The following is a 23,470-nucleotide window of genomic DNA, read 5'->3' as shown; positions in this document are numbered from 1 at the left end:
TGATAAGCACTAAGGTTTTGATTTAAAATGCAATGAACTCATTGGAGAATTTTAAGCAGAAGGAAGGCATGATTTAGTTTTGTTTTTAAAAGATCACACAGCTGCTGTTTGGAGAATGGGCTGTTTGGGGATTGAGCGGAGAGAGAACATGGCAAGCTTTTTGTGGGTCTGGTTAGTTTTTATTTATTTATTTATTTATTTATTTATTTATTCTTGTTTGGGGGCTATAAAAGAAGGTGCTCTTGGCTAACTTCTGACTATGTACTCCTGGTGTTCACTCCTGGTGGGCTTAGGGGACCATACCGGGTACCAGGAATCCAACCCACGTTAGCTGGGTGCAAGGCAAGCACCCAACCCGCTGTATTATCCCTCCGCTCAGAAATGGAGAACTTCTGTAGTAGAGTTCAGGTGAGAGCTGGATTCTAGAAACCAAAGTCAAAGCTCTGAAAAGGAAGAGAGTGGGTGATTTAGAAATATATTTTGAAGGTAAATATATTTATGTAGTGTAAAAGGAAGACAAAATGAGAATGCCTTCTAAAGTTTTGGCTTGACTAATTGGGTGGAACAATTTAAAGAGGAACAGGTTTAGAGGGGGTGGATCCATGAATTTCTAGGTTGCCTGTATAATAATAGTATTTACCTTGTCTAGAAAAATGAGATATGTATAAAAAAATACAGTTCAAAGGCTGCTCACAGTAATTGCTCAATTCTCATCAACTATTAGAATCGTTCTACAAGATATAAAGGTAGTTGGGTATATATAAAAACTCCTGTAAGGTCAGTATGTTTGTGTGTGTGTGTGTAAAGTAGAATTCAATACACTCAAATCACTTTTAGTGAGTTTACTTTTCTTCAATGCATCATGCACTAATGCTTTTGTAACATCTAACACAAATAAGTGACAAATATAACAGAGCATACAAATACAACTGAGGAATGTGTTTGGATGTCAAGGTATATCAAATTACAGTAAGCTCAGAAATCTTGACTTCTGGGTTTATCTTTCATTACAGACCAATAAACAGTTTTCCAGACTGACACCATTCCCGGGAAAGCACTTTGAAGACACAGGTCTTCAATCTCTATGTGGCTAGAGAAAGTCAGCCTTACAACAAACCCTGGAGACACATTACGTTAAGTACAAATGGGGACAGGGTGGCCAGACCGGGAGGGTGTTCAGTGGAAGAGACTGAACTAATGATAAAAAACGTTTGACTGTCTGAGCACAGAAGCTACGGGAAGTCCTTCCTCTTACCCTCCCCCCTTAGAAGTAAACCATATATATTTACAAGAAACCTTTTTTTTTTTAACGGTATAAAAAAGCTTAATCATGCCTGCCAGGAACTAGCTCGTCTTCCCACAGATATGTCACATCTGAAGAGAAAGACACCCGCTTCCCTAATTCACCCTCACAAACACTTCAACTTAATCATCCGTCGGAGATACAATCTAGCTCTCAGGATGCATTAAGTATCCAGAGCTCCTCCGCCTCGCAGGGCTCTGCTGCTGAATGGGGCAATTACCCGACCTGATCGCTTCTGGGCGGTCCCCAAAACCGGGCTGCAGCCCCCGCAGCCCCCAACCCCCGCCCCCGTCCAGCACCCACAAACCCCCCCCCACCCCCGCGAGTTCCCATTCCCGCCCCGTCCGCAGCTTTTCGCCTGGGCAACCTCGAGCTGCGGGACTCCGGGGGAGACCCAGCCGATGCCCCCGCCCGAACACACTTGGGGAACAGGGTCACAAGTCTGCAGGGGGACATTCAGCAAGTCAGACCGCCTCCCCCGCTGCCAAGTGCCGGGGTCCGAGCAGAAGAACTTGCACAACTTCTCGCGCTCTGGACCCTCCCCCGCAGGGGGCGGGGGGCTCGGTGTAGTTGGTGCCCGGGGCCAGCTCCGGCGTCCCAGCGCCCGGCGGCGGCCGATCGGGAAGTTCGCGGAGCCTCTCCCGGGGCCTCCAGGCTGTGGGATCTCGGGGTCGGGGGTGTGGGGGGAGCGCCCCGAAGTCTGGGCCCGGGGGAGCGCGCGGGGTCCGGGCGGCCGGGGCGGGGCGCGCCGCTGACTCACGCGGCCGCGCGCCCGGGGAAAAGCGGTGGCACCTCCGGCCGGGGCGCGCGCGCGGGGTGGCGCGGGCCGGCGGGGCGCATGCGCGCAGCCGCGGGCTCGCACCCCGCCCTCCTCCCCTCCCTCCTCCCTCAGCCCTGCCTCGTTCCCTCTCTCCTCGGCCGCCGGGTGCTGAAGTTGGGCGGATGGCAGCGAACCCGCTGGGCTAGAGGAACCCACAGCCGCCCCGCCTCGCGCCCCCCCGGACCCCGCGCGCCGCCGCCCGCGCCTCCCGCCCCCACCCCCGGTAAGATGCTGCCGCGCCCGGCGGGGCCGGGGGGTTGACTTCAAAATGTCTGCTTGGCACCCAGGGATGGAAAAAAAAATAGATATTTGATTATTATTTTAATTTAAGGCGTGGGGGGCCCGGGGCGGGAGGGCGCGGGCAGGCAGCGCGGGGAGCGGACGGCGCCGCTGCAGTGCCGGGCGCGGGGGGTCTCCGAGCGCCCCGCGAAGTTGGATCCCGCTGGATCCCGCGTCTCCGCCTCGGACCGTCCACTCGCCGCCCTCCGGCTGCCGCGCGACTGTCCTGCCCGCCCTCCCGGGAGCCTCAGGTTGGGGGTCCCCCGGGGAGAAGCTGGGGAGCTCCGGGGATCCCGCGGACAGGGCAGGGGGGTGGCGGGCGACACCGCGGGGGCGCGAGGTCCTGCGGTATTTTTTTTTTGTTGGGGGGGGGGAAACGGGGGGGGGGAGGTTGGTGGTTGGAAGATCGGAGGAGAAATGAACAGTGTCCAGTCGACGGATCACCTGGGGGAGGGTCCGAGCCCCCTTTCCCTTGGGCTGGCGCAAAATGCACTGTTCAGGTAAGGAAGGTGTTCGGGGAATCGCAAACAAACGGGAAAGGGGTGTGTGTGTGTGCGTGTGCGTGTGTGCGTGTGTGTGTGTGTGTGCATGTGTGTGTGTGTGTGTGTGCATGTGTGTGTGTGCGTGTGTGTGTGTGTGTGTGTAGGGGGGTGGGAGTCTCTTTTGTTCATTTCCCTTACTCAGGAAAGGGGGTGGTTGTGTATGCTCACAGACCCGGACGGCGGCGTGGGGGTGGCAGGCGAGGACCAGGAACGCCCCCCTCCCCCCCTCCCCAGCCCCGAGCGCGGCCCGGGTGGGTGTATCCGAGACTCCCCAGCAGTGGGCGAGGATGATGCTTTCCCGGATCGCCGGGATCGCGGCTGACTAGCCGCCCCCTCGCCAGCCTCCTCCTCGCGGGCTCCCGGCGCTGCGGCAAAGGCTGGGGTGCACCCGCTCGGCCGTTTCCTCCCCGCCGCGCCCGCTCCCGGGGCTCTCACCTCGGTGACAGATGTCGGAGGGTCTGCTTGGTGGCTGGCCGAGGGACCGAGCCCGGGCGATCCGCCCCGCGAGCGGGCGGGGGCTGCTGGCCGCGCGTCCCGGGGACACCCGCGCCGGCTCCGGCAGGCAGGCAGAGCGCCCGGGGTGCGGGGCCGAGAGGATGCTCCGGAAGCCGGGACTCCCCGCGCCCACCCCGGGACACCTGGAACTGTGTGCAGGTTTGGCTGTAGCCGGACTTAACCTGGCCCCTGGCAGAGTTTCCTCACCTCCCCAACCCTTTTGTCCAAGACTTCCTCCTAGAGAAATGAACCCCTGGAAGCTGGGTCCCGGCAAGTTTGCGAGCGAGCCTCTTTTTTTTTTTTCTTGTTTTACCAAGAGATTATTTCCGTCTTGGGGTGGTTACCCCCATCCGAGGGAGAGGGAGAGAGAGAGAGATCTCAGAGTTTGGGTCCCGGGGAGTAGGGGCCTGGCAGGCTGTGGGCTGTCATCTGCATTTCCGGCGTTCTTCCATCTGATTCTCCTCGCGACGAGCCTTTCTGAGAATCCTTTAATTGGAGTAATGGCAAACAAAAATGATGTTTTTCTCCTGCTTTCATAGCTCTGGACAGCATGAGCTTTGAAGAATTTTGAAAACGCTCTAACCGTCCAAGTAAATGGTACTTGCTTTTAAAGTCTTTTGTAGTAGCAACAGTAACAGTAACAGCATGCCATGTACACGGAACATACATGGTCGCATAGGACTTGTACTCATAATTCAAAACAATGAGGGGTTTCACTTCCTCCTTCGAATTACGCTGTTTCTTCTGATAGCATGAATTAAAACAGCCTTTAGCACACACTGGTGGGAGAGTACATTTGGTCACTATTTTTGTGTTGGTTAAAACTGCATGTAGATAAATAAGAGGAAAGTTGTTCGCGGATGATTTTTGGAGAGGAGACACAAATATGTATTATTACAGAGGGATACATGGTATCCTTAAGGTTCATCTGCAGATACCTGATGTCTAAAACATTATCATTCATCCTCATTAACTTGCTGCCAGAGATAAAAAGAGGACTGCCTAGTTTTTAGGCGGTCAAAAAACAAACTTGATTTTTGTTCCTTAACCCTTCCTTGGCCTTCAATTCCCATGAAGGAAAATAAGGAGAGGTCATTTTCGGTCCCCAAAACATCCTTCACCATCTTCCTCTCCTCCCTCCCTCCCTCCCTCCCTCCCTTCCTTCCTTCCTTCCTTCCTTCCTTCCTTCCTTCCTTCCTTCCTTCCTTCCTTCCTTCCTTCCTTCCTTCCTTCCTTCCTTCCTTCCGTCCTTCCTTTTTTCTCTCATTACTCCCTTCTTTTTTTCCTTCTTCCCTCTCTTCCTTCTTCTCTTCCCTTCTCCTTCCTTCCTTCCTTCCTTCCTTCCTTCCTTCCTTCCTTCCTTCCTTCCTTCCTTCCTTCCTTCCTTCCTTTTTTCTTTCACTGCTACCTTCTTTCCTTCCTTCTTCCCTCTCTTCCTTCTTTCCTTCCCTTCTCATTCCTTCCTTCCTTCTTCCCTCTCTTCCTTCTTTCCTTCCCTTCTCTTTCATTCCTTCCTTCCTTCCTTCCTTCCTTCCTTCCTTCCTTCCTTCCTTCCTTCCTTCCTTCCTTCCTTCCTTCCTTCCTCCTCCCCTCCCCTTCCTTCCTTCCTTCCTTCCTTCCTTCCTTCCTTCCTTCCTTCCTTCCTTCCTTCCTTCCTTCCTTCCTTCCTCCCTTCCTTCCTTCCTTCCTTCCTTCCTTCCTTCCTTCCCCTTCCCTCCCCTTCCCTTTTTTTCCTTCCTGCTTTCTATAGGATCTATGCTCACGAATCACTCCTGGCACTACTCAGGGGACCATTTATGGTGGCCGGGAGAACCCTGGTCAGCTGGATACAGGGCAGGTTCTGCACCTGACCTTAACTGTTCCTTCTTAAATAATTATCTTTGTTTTTATGGAATCCTTCCACAGTATTGAATTTACATGAATTTACAGTGTTGAAAGTCTATGTCATAATTCCCTTGGACTTAATACACGTTTGCATAGGAAATTATTAACATCATTAAATTAATAATGTGTGTTTGTAGTATTTAAGCCCTTCCTATTCCAGAATATGGGACTTTATAGAAAAGGTTTTATAGAAGAACAATATATATATATGTATATATATATATATATATATACACTTACCTGTGGGCCATCATTATGTCTGTTAAATTTAAATATAAATTGATTAAACAGACCTAAAATTTTGTGAGAAGTCCTGGATCCTCAAAAATTTGATTACCCCTCATCCCCTCCCCCCTCCCCCCCCCCGCAACACAAACAGGGTGTCCTGTGTCTGTGTTCTCTGTCTCCCAAGCACTGCAGGACACAAGTGACATCACATTATTCTGTCTTTGCATTGAACCACACCAGTGACCAAGAATTGCAGTTGGGGCCCCAGGCCCCCTGAGCTCACCAATTATTATGCTCAGTGCATTACTCCTGGCTCTGTGCTCAGGGATCACTCCTGATTGTACTCTGGGACCATATGTGGTGCCAAGGATCTAATCCAGGTCTGCCATGTACCAGGCAAATATAGTACCAGTTGTGCTATCTCTCTGGCCCACATACATATGTTTTTACTGAAAGTTTGAAAAAAATAGTCAAAATTTCAGAATTAGACCCTAATACTATATTTTTGGTGGTAGTTGTGGCAAGGCTTACACACATGGAGGAATGAAGCTGTACTCCCAAAGTGTATGAGTTACTGTGCAACAATGGTAAATCCATCCAATCTGAATAAGAAATAAAATGCAGGGCCAGAGCAGTAAGGTGGCAGATAGCGCGTTTGCCTTCTACACGGCCGACCCAGGTTCAGTCCCCCACCATCTCCTGGGCATTGCCACGCGTTACCAAAGATGATCCCCAAACACAGAGCCAGGAGCAATCTCTGAGCATCACTAGGTTTGACCCAACCCCACCCCCCAAAAAAAAATTAAAAAGAGGCAGCAAACTAATTCTTAGTTCTGTGTACCCAGGACTATCAATATTGTATTGATAGACACTCTCACTTTCCCTGTCTCCTTTTCTCCCCATTTCTGTTGCTCTTCCCAAGATTTTCCTGATATTAGAAAATATTAAAAAAGACTTTCCACTGTTATTCCTGATTTTATACCCCATCTAGTGCAGTACCTATCAAAAGGCAGGTGTCAAATAAGTATTTCGTAAGTGAATGCAGTTTCAAGCACTCATTAACCTCTTCTGAGATTGGGAATTATGTTTTCCAAATGAGTACTCCAAGGTTTTGCCAAATCCATTCGTTCAAGATCCTAAAGGCTGCATTCATGGTCCTGTGCATTCATCGTTCTCCACAGCCGCGGGGGGAATGAGTTTCAGAAGTTGTTTATTCTGTTATTATCACAATCAAGTTACTTACCTGGTCTAAACTTCGGTTTCCTCAGAAATTAATTATATATGAAGAATCCCCTCTGGGGACTGGCGAGATCGTGATAGTACAGGAGGTAAAATACTTGACCTGTGTTTGATTGCCTTGGACAGGACCCTGATTTGATTCCCAGGCGCTATGTGTGTTCCTGGAGCAGTCCCAGGGATCATTGCTGAGCTCAGAGCTAGGGATGACCCCTGGACACTGCTGGGTTGGAGGAAAAAAGGAAGGAAGGAAGGAAGGAAGGAAGGAAGGAAGGAAGGGAGGGAGGGAGGGAGGGAGGGAGGGAGGGAAGGAAGGGAAGGGAGAGAGGGAGGGAGTGAAAGACGGAGGGAGGCTGATATCATAAATATAATTCTCCTAAGATTCTTGCAAGCATAAATATACTGTAGCGTTTAGATTTTGAGCGTGTGCTTAGAATAGTCACTTAAATTATCCCAACACATAAGGGATTATTATTTGATATACAGGTGGTAAATGTATATGACCATTTATATAATATAGCCAAATAACTGTGCTTTGGTAGGTTATTTTTAAAGTAATCAGAATCACATGTAGAAACTCATACTTTGGGGTTAAGGGTCGGCCGCTACTGGAGGTGCTCTGGGGACCAAATGTGATGCTGGGGATTACACCGGGCTTGGCAGCACATGGAGCAAGCACCTGAACCCCTGTGCTGGCTCCTCTCTGGTCTTGGAAGATCATAGTTACACACACACACACACACACACACACACACACACACACACACACACACACATACACACGTGTTAATGTTGTGGAAGTCAATTTATTTGACTATTCTTTTCTTTTCTTTCTGGATTTTTTTGTGATTTCCAATACTGTAGTGTTTACGTGAATTCCACATTTATGAGTAGGTTTTGCATACATATTAGAATAGCATATCTTATTTGTACCAACATGGTATCATTTTTGAAAACCCTTACTAATCAACAGGTAAATTTTTTTAAATTTTTGGTTATTTGGTTACAAACAATACTGATAACTTTGGATGGCCTGCTTTTAGGCAAGATTTGTGTATGTATATGTATATATATACATATATATATACATATTTGCATAGCACTGTAGCACTGTAATTCCATTGTTCATCGATTTGCTCAAATGGGCACCAGTAACATCTCCATTGTGAGACTTGTTACTGTTTTTGGCATATCGAATATGCCATGGGTAGCTTGCCAGGCTCTGCCGTGCGGGCGGGATACTCTCAGTAGCTTGCTGGGCTCTCTGAGAGGGATGGAGGAATCGAACCCAGGTCAGCTGTGTGCAAGGCAAATGCCCTACCCACTCTGCTGTTGCTCCAGCTGTATTTACATATAATACAATATATATACACTATTGTATACAATTTTATATACAAAATTATATATAATATTACAATACACAATATATTGTATATAATAAAATATATGTCATATATTGTATTATGTGTAAATATTTTCTTAATTTGAGGCTTACTTACTGAAATCTTTTGTCCACTTTTCCAGGGTATCCTGGTAACTGTTCTCATTAGAGTACTAATATTATAGTAAAAGCAGAAGCATGCAGAGATGGGAAGTGCTTTGTGACGAGGAAGACATGAGACAGGTACAGACTTCTGCCATCATTCTGACTGACCCAGTTGATAGCCCAGTCCTAGTGGAGTTAAACATCCTCAGAAGCTTGTAAGGGTTCACCCCCTGGGTTAGGATTGCCAGGGTGTCCACGACAAACTGCCACCTGCCACCATAGTCACTATTCCAAGGTACACAGTTCTTTCAGATGCCTAGCACATGGATAACCCCGGTTCGAGCCCTCAAGCCTGGAATAAGCCCTGAGCACCACTGGGTGTGACCCAAACACCACTTCCCCCGGGAAAAGCATCATTTAATAATTAGAGGGCCTATCAATTTTCTCTAGAAACTGCATGCATTCTTATTCTGTGTCATGAGGAGCATGTATGTAGAGTTCCCATATTTTCTTTCTCTTTCTTTTTCTTTTTGGGTCACACCTGGCGATACACAGGGGTTACTCCTGGCTCTGCACTCAGGAATTACCCCTGGCGGTGCTCAGGAGACCATATGGGATGCTAGGAATAGAACCCGGGTCGGCCGCGTGCAAGGCAAATACCCTACCCACTCTGCTGTTTCTCTAGCCCTGAGTTCCCATATTTTCATATACTGCTTCTTCTGGTTGGCTGAACTTTCCTGAGATAAATAAGATTAAAGGGACGAGAGGAGTAAACAGAGGCTTACCACAGAATATTCATGGTCATGTCTTATCAGAATGAAATTCGTTAAGTTTCATTTGGAAGACTTGGCACACTCCTATTTTATCTCAGACTTTAAGCTGAAGGTGAAATTGAAGTATCAAAATTTTGACACCTCACCCATCTCTGGAGAGATAGCCCAGCAGGTAGGGCATTTGCCTTGTACACGACTGACCCGGGTTCGATTCCTCCATCCGTCTCAGAGAACCCGGCCAGCTACCGAGAGTATCCCGCCTTCAGGGCAGAGCCTGGCAAGCTACCTGTGGCTTATTTGATATGCCAAAAACAGTAACAACAACACAATGGAGACATACTGGTGCCTACTTGAGCAAATCGATGAACAATGGGATGACAGTGCTATAGTGCGACACATGATTCAGTGTCCTTAAAGAAGGCTCCTGGTGTTATTATTATTGTTTTTGTTGTTGTTGTTCATTATTATTTGGTTTTCATGTCACCCTTGCAGTGCTCAGGGTTTAATCCTTCTTAGAGATTAATCTACCAGGGTTCTGAGTTGGGGGGGTAGGGGGTGGTGCATATGGGGTAACCCAGATTAGCCTCATGTAAAACAAGACCTACCCACTGGAATATTTTTTTAACATTCTGGCTTTTTACAAACTTTAGCTTCGAAGTTTTCTGTGTAGCTAGGAGATTTTATAGAGTTATTTAGATATTAAACAGCCTAGAAAGTAGTTCATGTATAACTGTATAATTATTGCCATTTCAAATTTGTTGACTGCAGTAAAACTTGAGTAATTCAGAGTTAGTGATCTTGGAATTTATAATGAATGAGAGGTATATATTGAAGAAGCAATGAGCTGTGGAGAAATATGAAATTTCATTTAAGTACAATGGGATATGAATAGTTGCTCTGCTATTTACTAGCTGTATAGTCTTTTTCATTAAATTATACCAAGGCTGCATACTTGGAATTCTAGCCTGAGTAATAAACATCTAAAAACTCTGAATTGCTTAAATTTCACATTTGAGATTTTTTTCAATCTCTGTGTCAATAAATATAATTTTATTATGGATAATGATTATGGTTCACAAGGCAAATATTTGCTTTCTTATATTAGGCCATAGTATTTGCTGATTAGCTTTTGAATACAAAGGTTATAATTCAAGAGCCATGACAATACAATAAAAGAGACACAACTCAAGAGAATATTAAGACATAAAGGGGGGGTGGGTAAAAAGATAAATATTGGTTTCATCTCTTCGGTTATCTTGGGTCTTACCAATGGTGTAGTAAGTTAAAATCCAGTGGAAACCCCTTTTGTGAAAGATGGCAGCTCCTTTTATGAAAGATGGCGGCTCTTATCCAGTTTTAATTTTTATCTCAATGGTAGGCACTTTTTCTTTGATAAGTTATGAGAAGCTATTCTGTTTAGAGACTTGGAAGCGGGTATGCACACCCTCTAATGCTCAGAACTTACTCCTAGCTCTGTATTTAGGGATCACTCCTGGCGGTGCTTTGGGGACTCTCAAGGGACTGTATTCAAGGCACGCACCTGACCCCCTCTGCCCTCGCTCTGGCCTGATCTAGGCATTTCCTTCTGTCAGTTTTGGCTCCAGAAAGAACACCCCACAGCTCCACCCTAGTTTTCTTACTCTATTATATTTTTAAATCATAATCAATCTAAATCATCCAATATTTGAACGTCTGCTTTGTAAAGCAGCAACCTATATAATTGAATTCGAAGGATATGAGGAAGCATGAAAGACTAAAGTCTCTGAGAGAGACTTAAAAGCCAGTAGCATAACTCCATAAAAAGAGCAGAGATTTAGCCTTTTGCCTTGTTGATCCTTAGTACTATTATCTGTAAAATTTGAAAACTGATTGCATATGCCTCAAAAATATTCAAGGGTCCAATCTCTAAAAATGTACCATAAATGGCAATGGCAGTATTACTGTACTAGAGTCGGATAATTGAATTCATGAAATATCATGTGGATGTGTTTGCTTTAAGGGATTTTTTTCTTGTCAGTATTTGTCTTAACTAATGGGTCCTCATTAGTATTAAAATTACTCTATGCGTTTCCTGTGTTAGCCATTCCTCACCATCTTGTTTAACTTCCCAGTTAAATAGAGTTTAATTCATTGATCTATCCACTCATTTATGCATTGATGAGAATTCTTAAGAGCCTACTATGTACTTGGATCTGTAATGTGATTTTTGCAAAAATAAAATATTTCCTCTAGCATGACGGGGCTAGCCCGCTGACCCTCCCCGCCCCCAGCACAGCCAGGCCCAAATATCAAACAGTCTCACCAGATTTGCTGAGTATCGCCTGGATACTCCCTGGGGCCTCTGAGAACTGCTTGAGAAGACATCCGCCCTCCAGTAAACTACAAAGTGTTGCCTTTTTACAAAAATTTCACACACATAGAAGATCCACGTATTATTTTGCTTTTATTTTGTGATCGCTGATCATTCTACGTTCATAAACTATAAGTAAATATCACAGGGTATTAATGGACAAAGACCTCCTTATGATTTAGCAATTGCAGGCCAGTTGCATTCAAATTCTGGCCTTCTCTTTTCCGAGCCAAAGCTGCAAGGCAGAGACTTTTGAGATAAGGAGAAGAGAAAGCAGGAAGTGGTTTTGCCGGTGGATGATTTAACAACCAACTCCGCATTCAAACAACAGTTGATTTTGAAAAAGGAAATAATTTCCAATACATGCTCACCGAAGCCACTGCTGGTCTCTAAATATAGCAACTGGACTTTTCTCTCCTGATTGGGGGATATCCTGAGCAAGCCTTGGGATTATGTATGTCACTTGAACACTTCAGCTTCTTCTAGCAAAGCCTCCTGAATACACTGTTGATTTCCTTATATGCTGTAACAAAAGACATGGGCATTATGAATGAATTAACTCGAAGGTAAGCTAAGCCCTCACTTAGGTCGCTAAATTTAACCTCCCTGTCATTAAACCTTCAACTGTGCTGTTAATGAGTAACCACATGTGCTAATTTGATGTTTTAACCTATTTCTTTCTCCATTTATTTCTACTCAGCACTGCCATAAAGTCTTTTACCTGTTGACCCATGAGTCCAGTATGATCAAGACTCAATAGATAAAAGCAGAGGAAAAGTGAATGTCTTTTATGGGGGTACTAAGGCAGAAGACACGCCATAAGGCGATGCCATGGCCTGCATAATTCGCATACTGTTTTACCAACTGGACGCTGCTTTTGGAAGTGGACTATCACATATTCTCGTATACACTGGGGTATTAAACATTATAGAATGAATTTGAATATTGAAATATTTTTCCCACTTAGTCTGGGGGTGGAGACTGGCACTTGGCTTTCTCCCTTTTTATTGGTAGTAGCCGTGGGATGATTCTTTCTAAGAAGAGGCATTGGAGAGGCAGCTACTTCTCTTTTGCACTTTATCTAAATAGGTGTGTATGAGGGGCCGGAATGATAGCACAGTGGGTAGGGTTTTTGCTTTTCATATGACTGACTCGGGTTTGATCCTTGGTACCCCAAATCCCCCTACAAGCAATCTCTGAGCACAGAGCGAGGAGTAAGCACTCCCAGGTATGCCCCCCATAACATAACCCCCAAATAGGTGTTTATGTTATGTCAGATGCCCCCAACTCAGATGTTTGAGTTTTTATCCAATAAAAGTCCCTAATGGGGGCTGGAGCGATAGCACAGGGGGTAGGGCATTTGCCTTGCACGAGGCTGACCTGGGTTCAATTCCCAGCATCCCATATGGTCCCCTGAGTACCACCAGGAGTAGTTCCTGAGTGCATGAGCCAGGAGTAACCCCTGTGCATCGCCGGGTGTGACCCAAAAAAGAAAAAAAAAAAAAAAGTCCCTGATGTTTCTTTCCTATTCTGGTGGTTAGAATAAACTGATTTGAGTGTTGGCTATTCTGTTTTTCTGTTTTGGTAGCCACACGTTATATTTGACTTGGTGTCTGCTGTATGCAAGGCAAACGCAGTAACCTTTCTTGGCTCTTTTGATTCAAGCTACTAGACCTCATGTTTTCATCATCTGCTCATTCCAGAACTGTGCATTTTAGCTCTTGAAAAAAAATTAAATTACCCTGTAAATCTAGTGTCAAATGACCCTTCTAATTCTCATGAATGATAAATTAATTAAAAGGATTTATTGTGTGTCATTTTAAATACCGAAAATCAAGAGCTAAAGAAATCCTTGTACCTTGGGGTTGCTTCAAAATTAATATTTTCAAACTGTAATTTTTGTGTAGAGGGTATGAGTGAATGTGTGTTTCCCCCCCCCGTTTTTTTTGTTTTTAGTTGAGAACAGGAAACAATGACCTGATGCGTGTTTAATCATAGCCAAATTTTCAGGATGGAAGGATTCATCCCTTAGAATACAAGGAGAGATACCAATGAGATAAGGGACATCAAGAATAAACATGAAAGCTGAGCTCAGAAAGCAAGACTATTCGCTGAAAACTCATTACATCTTAGAGTATAATATTAGTCAATGCATTATTACATAACTCTGCTGTGTTATGTAACTACTTCCAGTTTCCTGAATACATGTGACCTAATCTTAAGGTAATTTTTTCCCCATTAATTCAGTAATTTCATTGACTGAACATCTGAGTAATGCAAGTGGTATTTTGTGAGGTAGAATTTCATTAAATAAATGTTAATTCCAGGAAGGAAAAAAAAATGTGAAGCACTTTTTTTGTCCTGACATAGGTTACATTGAATAACCAAAAATTCTTGTAGGTGGCACCAAAATTCAATCACATGGATACAAAATCTGACCCCAACTTTTCTTTTTAACTGTAGCTACTCTGCAGCACATTATATACAAAATTACTACTTAATTTTTTGTAATGTGAAGTTTTCTCTACATTTTGCTTTGAAATACCAGCCTTATCAATGCTTATTTGAAATACATTTTGCTTTGAAAAGCCAACCTTATCATGCTGATTGATGCTATTTTGCAAGAAGCAAGGCTGGGTCCAGAGTGATAGTACGGCGGGTAGGGTGTTTGCCTTGCACATGGCAGACCCAGGCTCGATTTCCCTGGCATTCAGTCTGGTCCCCCAAGCATTGCCTTGGAGTAATAATTCCTGGAGGCAGAGCCAAGAGTAACCCCTGAGCATCACCAGGTGTGACCCAAAAAGTCACCCCCTCTAAAAAAAAAAACAAAAACAAACAAACAAAAATAACAAAATAAGCAATACCTATCAATGCTTATTGGAAATAAGTCTCCGCTGGGTCAACGTAGAGACTCAGTGTCTAACCTTTGGGACATTAAGATTTGGGGACGGGGACAGCTCTTCTTGAAGAAGCGTGTCTGTTCATTGGCACTGAGAGTTTTTGGAAGGAAATGTGGGTTTGTGGCATAGTAGGATCACGGGCAGTAGCTGGTGACCTGCTGCTGGCCACCAAGGCACTTCGTGTGCTGGCCTCAGCCCAGCAGCCGCAGGAGAGTTCTAGGACAGTTAGTTCTGAGGCTGAAAAACAAGCAGGCCATGTGCTTGAGACGAGATAGACCTCAGAGAGTGTAATCTAAGAAATTAAATTAGGGACAGGCAGAAATTATAAAAAGGGAGAGGAAACTCTTGTTGCTGCTGTTTCAAAAAAAAGGAAAAGGCCTGCTTGAATTCTCTTTTTTTCCCCCAAGTGCTGGGGCTGGTTTCCCAGTTTCAGGCTCCATTGGGTCTCACTTTCACCTCTTTCCTTTATCGCCTTCTTGCTGGTAATTAATGCCACTAAGTGGAGCCTGCTCTGTTATTTGAAATAATAAAATGAAATTGGCTGTTGCCAAGGCTTAAAAAGCCTATAGACAGTGGAAGAAAGAAATATATGGAGTAAAGTGCTCTAGCTTTTGTGCTCCGGGAGAGAAATGAAATGTAAGAATTCAGGAATTGTAGATTCATTTTAGATGGCCCAAGCAGGATGTGGCAAAAGCTCATGGAGGGCAGGCCTTTTTCCTGTATTATTGAAAGTCAGATACTCCACCGAAGGAAGGATCACACAGGCTTACAAGAAATGTAAAGAAAAAAAAAAGAAAGAAAGAAATGTAAAGAAAGTGGGCAGAAGTGATAGCATAGTGGGGAAGGAGCTTGCCTTCCATACCGCTGACCCGGGTTTCATCCCTCGCCTCCCATGTGCCTCCCCATCCCCCCAAAAAGAAGGTTCAGAACCTGGAGAGTTTGACAAATACTTTGTGACAAGTCCAAGTTTCCCAGAAGTATCGATCTAGTACATGCAGAAAATCCCAGGATGCTGAGACTGGAAGAGGACAGATATTGGCAGAGATGAATAGCCACCTGCAAGACTCAATTCTCCTTGCTAAGCACAGGACGCTCTGGAGCTGTGTAAGTAGGAGCGTGCAGGGGAGAGGCTCCCGGTGTGTGGTCTGTGATTGGGGGTGGAGGGGGAAGAAGGGAAGCAGGAACAGGACACCAGCAGGCCAGGTGAGGGAAGACAGGTCTGAAGTGAACAGCACTGCAGAGGGCATGGGGTGCTGACCGCAGGCGAGTCCCAGAATCTTTCGGACATGGCCACCAATGCAATATAGAAGACCCAAAAGGACCCGCGTGGCCCACAAGCATGATTTGAGCCTGGAAGGCCTGGAGAAACCAAGCTAATGAAGAGTTTAGGGAAGAAATGAACTGAGAAGCTGACACATCCACCCGAATGCTAGCAAATGTTTAGTCGGCTCTTAATTAAAAGTCGAGTGGGCCAGTGGGAAGCACCTCATATGATCCTGGCCTTTGCCCTTGGAAGCTCACGGTCTCTGAAATGAAGCCATTGGCTGTTCTGCATAGTCACGTTACAACCAGAGCACTTTATTTTGAATTTCAGTCTTGGTGGGTAGTATGACTAGAGATTTGTGATACAGATAAGACAGCGAGCAAAAACCAATCATTTGTGGGAGAAGTGGCTGGGGGAATTTGTCGTTTCTTAACCTGGAGTAGACCTGTTCCCATAAACAATATGTGTGTTCCATCCTTTGGAAGAGAGCCATGTGAAATGATGAGACGTAACTTGAAATGGCCCCAGTGATACAGTGGGAATAATAAAACCACATTGCTGAGTTGTGCAGAGATGTTATGTGCAATGCTCCCTGCATACACTTGGCATTAAGTGCATCTTAACTCTTAATGTTAGTTTGCAGAAAAGCATTTGGTGGACCGGGGAGATGGATCAGTGGTCCCTGGTGCTGCATGCCACACACCATCCCTCCCACCTTACCCCCCCACACCATCCCTCCCACCTCCCCCCATACCATCCCTCCCACCTTACCCCCTCACACCATCCCTCCCACCTCCCCCTACACACACCATCCTTCCCACCTCCCCCCCACACCATCCCTCCCACCTCCCCCCACACACCATCTCTCCCACCTTACTCCCCCCCACACCATCCCTCCCACCTCCCCCCACACACCATCTCTCCCACCTTACTCCCCCCCACACCATCCCTCCCACCTCCCCCTTACGCACCATCCCTCTCACCTCCCCCCCTCACACACACTATCCCTAACACATTAGCCCCCCCGCCCCCCATGCACACACATTCTGGCATTACTGCAAGTAATGCCAAAGCACTACTGGGTGTGTCTCAAAAACCAAAAGGAATAGCATTTGAACCAGTGATCTACATCAAACACATAGTTTGGACATCCAAATTGGATGTAACTTCTTAGCAGGCTTTCTCAAGAGGTGATAAGTTTGCTGCCCAAGGCACAGTGGATAGATCTCTGACAGAGGTGTTAGGTGGATATGTAAGGATCGGGACAGTGAAAAAGTTACAAGGCCTCAGTTGAACTTCAAAGTTCAGTTGGTTCCAGGGAATTTGGAATGCAATCTCAGGAGAAGACTGGGGCTAGAAATAAAATTTGAAAAATTTTACTTAGAGGTGACAGAGTAGGTGATTGCCAAAGAAAAAAGTGTAGAGAGCATTGAGGACTTAGAATAGAATCCTGAAATCTATCTGCATCGAAGGAGCATATGGGAAAGAAGGGAACTAAAATATAGACATACCTGGATACATATGTACATTATCACACTTACCCGGACATGTATTCTGAACATATGTATGTTAATATATGAACATTCACACATACACGTGCACATTCATACATGTCAACAACTGTCTATATATCTGTATGTATTTGCATCCATGTATCTCTTATCTATCACACATGTATATATATGTAATATTTAGGCATAAAATGGTCAGGATGAAGAAAGTGTTAAGAGAATGAAGGTACTTCAATCTGGAGTGAATCAAAGGAAGCAGAATTTTTGAAAGCAATTTTATTCATATGTATGTTAATCTTTTGAAAAATATGGGAAAATCAAGATGGTCTTAAGAAGGAATAGCCGAAAGAGCACATGGCAAAGAAGGTAAGATCAGGATCAAGGTAATATATTGGATTTTGCAATGAGGCAGTTACTCCTATCATATCTCCAAAGTACTTGTGAATAATGACTTATACTGCATCTATTTTCAATATGTTTAGAGCAATTCAAATAAGAACACTTTCATATGGGGCCATGAAAGTGAAACAAAATACAGATAAGAAGCCACGAGGAGAAATAAATACGGGAGAGGTATGGGCACAAGCTATAACATGGGGAGAATTGTTAATATGTTTTAGCTCTGAGGTTCCCAGTAGCCGGAACAATAGGATGACAGGGCAGACCACCGTAGCTCCTGGGTGCTCATTTCCAGGGTGTCACTGTTGAAGAATAGTGGGTGCTGTGCAAACTCTGTGGAAGAGGTCGGCTAACTCTGAATTGCTTCTTTCCTAAGCCATTGAAGGTCAACTATGTAATAGAAGAGGAAGCCTGTAAAAATCCAATAGGGCAGTGATAATTTTAGGTTAGCTGGGCATCTGAATACTCATGACTCAGAAACATCAGTGTCTGAGGTAGAATTAGAAAGGGAAGCATCTTAGCCAGGAGGTAGCAGGGCAATTCCAGGCACAGGGAGGAGGGCGGCAGGGTGGGGCTATCAAGAGCCTGGCAACCTCAGAGCCTTTGTATTTGCCGTTCCATCCACTCCCCAAACAATCCCCAGTGTTTTCCATGATGTTTCCATCATTCTAGATGTAGTGCAGACATCACCTTTTCAAAGAGAGCGTTTTCCCCAACGCACCTCCTACTGCTCTCCCTTCCCTCCTCTTGTGGTCTTGTTATTCTCTAACAATATTTTAATTCATAGCACTTCCTGCTCTGGTAAATTCTATTTTGCATCCGACTTCCTGCCCCCGAGAAGTTGAACGTGAACCAGTTCACCGAGCAGCGGTGGGAGCAGAGCAGGAACGAGTATGTGGATGGGATCGTTGTGGTGTTTGTGGGGAAGCTCCAAGCTCAGTTTTGTGTAGTGATATGGATGGTGGTATTGGGAATGGAGGAAATTCCTCTAGAATGTTTTTGGAGAAAAGGATGATGGTTATTAACATCAAAACTTGTCATCCTCAAGAATGTTGAGATTTAGGAGCAAATCAATCAATCATTCTGTGTTCATTTTTTTTTTTCATTCATAAGGAGGGAGGGTACTAAACTGGATGGAGAGTCATGACTATTTCAGTATCAGTATCAGTCATCCCGTTGCTCATCGATTTGTTCGAGCGGGCACCAGTAACGTCTCTCATTGAGAGACTTATTGTTGCTGTTTTTGGCATATCCAATACGCACAGGTAGCTTGCCATGTGGGCTCAATATTCTCTGTAGCTTGCCGGGCTCTCCCAGAGGGGCAGAGGAATCAAACTTGGGTGGGCTGTGTGAAAGGCGAACGCCCAACCGCTGTGCTATCGCTCCAGCACCCCCCATGACTATTTATGATTCAGATTTTTAAGGGGCAGTGCCTAAGTGGGAAGAGTTGAAATGGTCCTACAAGTGATGTATTCCCTCCCCTCCCCTTCTGGATAAGAGTCAACCATTTAAATTTTGGACAGTATCTTTCAGAAGTACCTCATGCTATTTCACCGTAAGTAATGAAGCACGACGCTAAGAGGAGTTAGCCGGTAGATGCATCTCTGTGATCCCTCTTGGCAGCTAACAGTCAGATCTGGTGGAGTTCAGATGTGTGTGCGCATGTGCAAGCGGGAAGGAATGTATCAAAACCGCCTAAAAATATAAATCAAGTCACTCACATACAAATAGAAAAGCAGATGTGCCTGTTGAGAGACGCTCCTTAGATGGAGAAGAAACTAGAACCAGCTGATGTGAGCCAGAGAGCGTGTGGAGTATAGACCAGTTGTTGGAAAGAGCGATTCAGAGGAGAGATCTGGGTAAAGGAGCGGTAGGTAGCGCCCGGTCAGAGGGAGAGCGTCAAGGAAAACGTAAGCGTTTTTCTTTACCTTCGCTTTGAAGAGAACTTAAACTTGTTGCGAGGGAGAAAGAAAATTATCAAGGGAGAGGGAAACTACCATGTCAAGGACAATACTATGGTATTGCTGGAGCACTACTTTCTTTTTTGTGTGTGTGTGTGCTTTTTGGGTCACACCTGGTGATGCACAGGGGTCACTCCTGGCTTTGCACTCAGGAATTACCCCTGGCGGTGCTCAGGGGACCATATGGGATGCTGGGATTCGAACCCGGGTCGACCGCATGCAAGGCAAACGCCCTACCCGCTGAGCTATTGCTCCAGCCCCTGGAGCACTACTTTCAATGAACAACGGATTGTGTCTCCTACCCTTCCTTCTGTTGATGGGGGTGGTAGTCATGAGCATGAGGAGGATGGGGTCACATGACCAGGGTCTGCAGTCCTTTAGTTTAGGACTTGCAGGAAGGTTCACTTCACTGGGGTCCTGGACCTTAGTTGTGGAACACACACACACACACACACACACACACACACACACACACACACATCCCTGTCTGCAGCATAGCCAGAAGTTGCTTGTGGCTCTGGGGATGAGACTCAGCAGAGCTGTCGAGCACAGACAGCGGAGCTGCAGAGCGCAAGCTGGGTGCATGCAGGCTACACCCCCAAAATTCAGACTTCTAGCCTTACATTTGGACCAGGCGTTGTTGCCGTGCCGCCATCCATGCAGCCATCGCCCGAAAACCAATTCACTCTGAGCAGTGTAAAATGTTTCCATATCACAATCAACGCGTCTGTTTAGGAAACAGTAGATGATTTCATTTATCCATCCCCTCTTTTATTTATCGACTCTAAGGTTAGACTGGGGATGTTGGATGAAATTTTTATTATTTAGGCCTCATTTGGCACTTTGCCTCCAGACCTCTAGATACAGATAACAATTCAGAGATAGTGGAATTTCCCCAAGGAGATAGTCAGACAAGGGATTTTAGAATCACAGAGCATAGTAAGCTCAAAAGGCACCTTGAAACTAGATGGTTCCACAAAAGAATGAATTCTTATTTCCCACATCTCTACATCTATAATATTTTAAGTCACAGTCAGAAGCAGAGCATTGTGGGACAAATACTACAAATTAGTTCTTTCTCTAAAGACTTTCCTGGAAACATCCAAAGCAGGAATTGTGTGTGTGTGTATGTGTGTTTTAATTTAGTAGAAGATGAAATTAAAAATGATCTATTTTTCTAAAATGAGGGGGATTTGATCCTTAAGTGTATTACTTATTAAACTGACCAAATGTTCAATTTTTTTTTTGGGGGGGGGATTATGGTTTGGGGACACACCTAGTGACTCTCTGGACTTATTCCTGGCTCTGTGCTCTGGTATCACTCCTGGTGGTGCTCAAGGTACCATATGGTGTGGCACGAATTCAAGCAGGGTCAATTATAGGCAGAGCAAGCACCTTAATCCTTGTACTCTCCCTTCATGATCCCCCTCTTTTTTTTCTGTTTCCAACATTTAACTATACAAATATTTGAAATCTTTTAGCATAGCAAGTTAACAAAGACTTTCCTAGTTATAATTGTTTCACAACTAGGACGTTTAATCTAATAAGTGCTACTTTTGTGTAATGAACAGAAGTAAGTTTTCCTCGTTTTGACCAGGTGAGAATGCATGAGTATTTTTAATGAGTTTCATTAAAGATAAATGAAACTGAAACTTAAAGGTGAAAATAATCACCTTCCGGGCTCACTGGGAAAGTATTTTCTTTGAATGTGAATATGATAGAAGGGAGAGATGTTCATTTGCACGCCTTCTCCTGTCTAAAGGCAGAACTGTGAACTGACATTTAAAAGCAGGGAGATAAACAGAAAATGGAGGTTCAGATGATGAAAATGAAAGGATGGAATCTGTTGAGCTGAAAACTTTTCAAAAATTGCAAAGAAATTCAATTATCTGTAATGTGCTTGTTTCTGTTATTCTACTGCATTTGACTCTTCTGAGAATAAACCGTAAATGATTGGGGGTGGGGGAGAGGTGAGGCAGTCCTAAGTGATAGGGATTTGAAACTGTGCCTGGCTCATGTAGTGGTGTCTTCTTTGACAAATATAGAGTCTGCTAGGTGCCAGGTGCTATGCAGCGTTCTGAGAAATTCGTATGTATTAGAGGTCAAAACAGGCAGAAAAAAAATCTGCCTTCATGAGGCTTAGAGGATGTTTGATCTTTGATGCGGTACTGTTACAAATGGATTCATGGCAATTCAACAGAAATTGGGATGTGAGTTTTGAGCACCGTTCGACCTTATATACCTGCAGACTGGCGCCTGCCCACGCATGGGCAGTTGGAACCAAGACCAGAGATTTTCCCCCTTTCAAGGAAGGGCATTCTATGCTCCTGCCTTCTCGAATCGAGGAAATATCTGGCTGAAAGTATCCCAAGGCGGAGAAGTGAGCTCATTTTCTTAGAGTAGATATCTGACTTTCCTCCAGGAATTTCCCCAGAAAGAGCTGCCTTTAAAAAAAAAAAAAAAAGTCATCATCCCTTAGCTGTTTCTTGTACTTGTCTGCCAAACTTGATTGCAAGGCTAAATTTCAAACTTATTCAAGGTTCCGAGGTAGATTTCAGACCATAATTAAATGAAGCAGAAGAATTTTGAGGCACATCACAAAATTTAGATCACATTGAGCAGAGATAGAAAAGCAAATAGAGTATGTTACTAAAATGCATATGTAGACAATTGGATTGGAATGCCGTTTGTTGTGTCTAAGAGCTAGGGGAAAAAATTTTGTAAGGAAGCTTATAGAGCCAGAATGAGAATGAAATTTTTTCATTCTTTATTCATTTTTATTCAAATGAATAAAGCTGTAAAATAAAGAGGCAATGGTCGCTTAAAGCCATCAACCTACCTTCCTACCTTCCTACTGTCGTTCCTTCCTTCCTCTGACTCTCTTTCTTTTTTTCTTTCCTTCCTCCTTTTCCTTTCCCTTTTTTCTCTCTCTGTCCCTCTCTGTCTCTCTCTGTCTCTCCGTCTGTCTCCATCTCTGTCTCTCTGTCTCTCTTTCTCTCTGTCTCTGTCTCTCTTTCACTCTCTCTCTCTTTCTCTTTGATTGCCCCGTAACTGACATGTCCTCACAGTTTCATTTATAGGAGAAGCAGTATTTTCTGAAAAACTTCATTTGGAACCACCTGAGCACCCTTATACTTATGACTTGTCTTGGTTCGCAATGACATGTGCTGAGTGACAGGGCGGCTTTGTTGTCAAGAGTGTCAGTGAAGCACGAGGTAATGAATTATCAAGAGCTATTAGGAATTTGATTGTTGCCAAGGAGAAATGAAGGAGAGAATCTGAATATATTCCACTAGTAACTGTAGTTAATGCTCTGCTTGGTATTTTATTTGTTTTGTAATGATTTTTTGCAACAAGCTCCACACCACCTGTAATAATGAAAGTCTAAACAAGGGATATTTTTACAGCTGAGACTTTTAAATATTATTGTTTCTTAAAGTTATGCATTTTTTGGCTGGCAGTAAAATATGATTATCCTATTACCTCATGATAGAAGATACAGATGTTAGAAGGCTTATATTAATAATTATTTCATTCAACAGTATGGGAAATTCAATGTAGATCTATGTGGGGTTTTTTTTTTAGATCTATGTGTTTTAACTTTAAAAGAATAACGCTTTTATGGTCGAATGGGATAAAATTAAATTGTGTTAGTTACATGTTAGACTTGTTGGTACTTCAAATAAAACTATAATCAATCACAGGTGTTTGGAGAAAACATGACAGTAGTGTTTGTGAATACTAAACTACTCAGATGTTTACTCTTGAGATGAAGTTCATGAGCACTGACTTCACTTAACTGTCAGATTGCTCAGTGAACTTGTGAATCCTAGGATGACAAAGAGTCCTGTCATGCAGTTCACTCTCAGTGTCATCCGAGCACTGTTGGTGGCTCCCATTAGTCATCCAAGATTGCTGATCAGTGGTGCCTCTGTAGGCCTTATGAAACAGTGAGTTCTCACTCCCGGGAAGGAAGATTTCAAAAGCACACTTTCTATTGTTCCAGGACTGTAGGATAATATTGGTTTGCCCTTCCTCC

The 23,470-nt window shown here is 44.5% G+C and overlaps 1 protein-coding gene across 5 annotated transcripts in view; it reads left to right on the top strand.

The window, feature by feature from the left end:
- The first annotated feature begins 2,199 nt into the window (after positions 1 to 2,199).
- Positions 2,200 to 23,470, top strand: part of RGS17 (regulator of G protein signaling 17) — a 143,385-nt gene continuing 122,114 nt past the window's right edge. Inside the window, exon 1 of one of the 5 annotated variants that reach the window (XM_055135654.1) lies at positions 2,200 to 2,346. Coding sequence is in view for 1 of the 5 variants with exons in the window: in XM_055135649.1 (XP_054991624.1) it covers positions 2,890 to 2,902 (13 nt within the window). In the remaining 4 variants the exon portion in view is untranslated. Of the gene's footprint in view, positions 2,347 to 2,380; positions 2,654 to 2,798; positions 2,903 to 4,028; positions 4,037 to 11,944; positions 11,963 to 23,470 lie in introns of those variants that run through there. The other 4 variants (XM_055135651.1, XM_055135649.1, XM_055135652.1 and 1 more) reach the window with 4 other exon arrangements.

This window comes from Sorex araneus, chromosome 4 (assembly GCF_027595985.1).
Source record: "Sorex araneus isolate mSorAra2 chromosome 4, mSorAra2.pri, whole genome shotgun sequence".
Classification (NCBI taxonomy): domain Eukaryota; kingdom Metazoa; phylum Chordata; class Mammalia; order Eulipotyphla; family Soricidae; genus Sorex; species Sorex araneus.
Note: the sequence above shows the minus strand (reverse complement) of the source record. Positions and strands in the feature narration are given on the sequence as shown.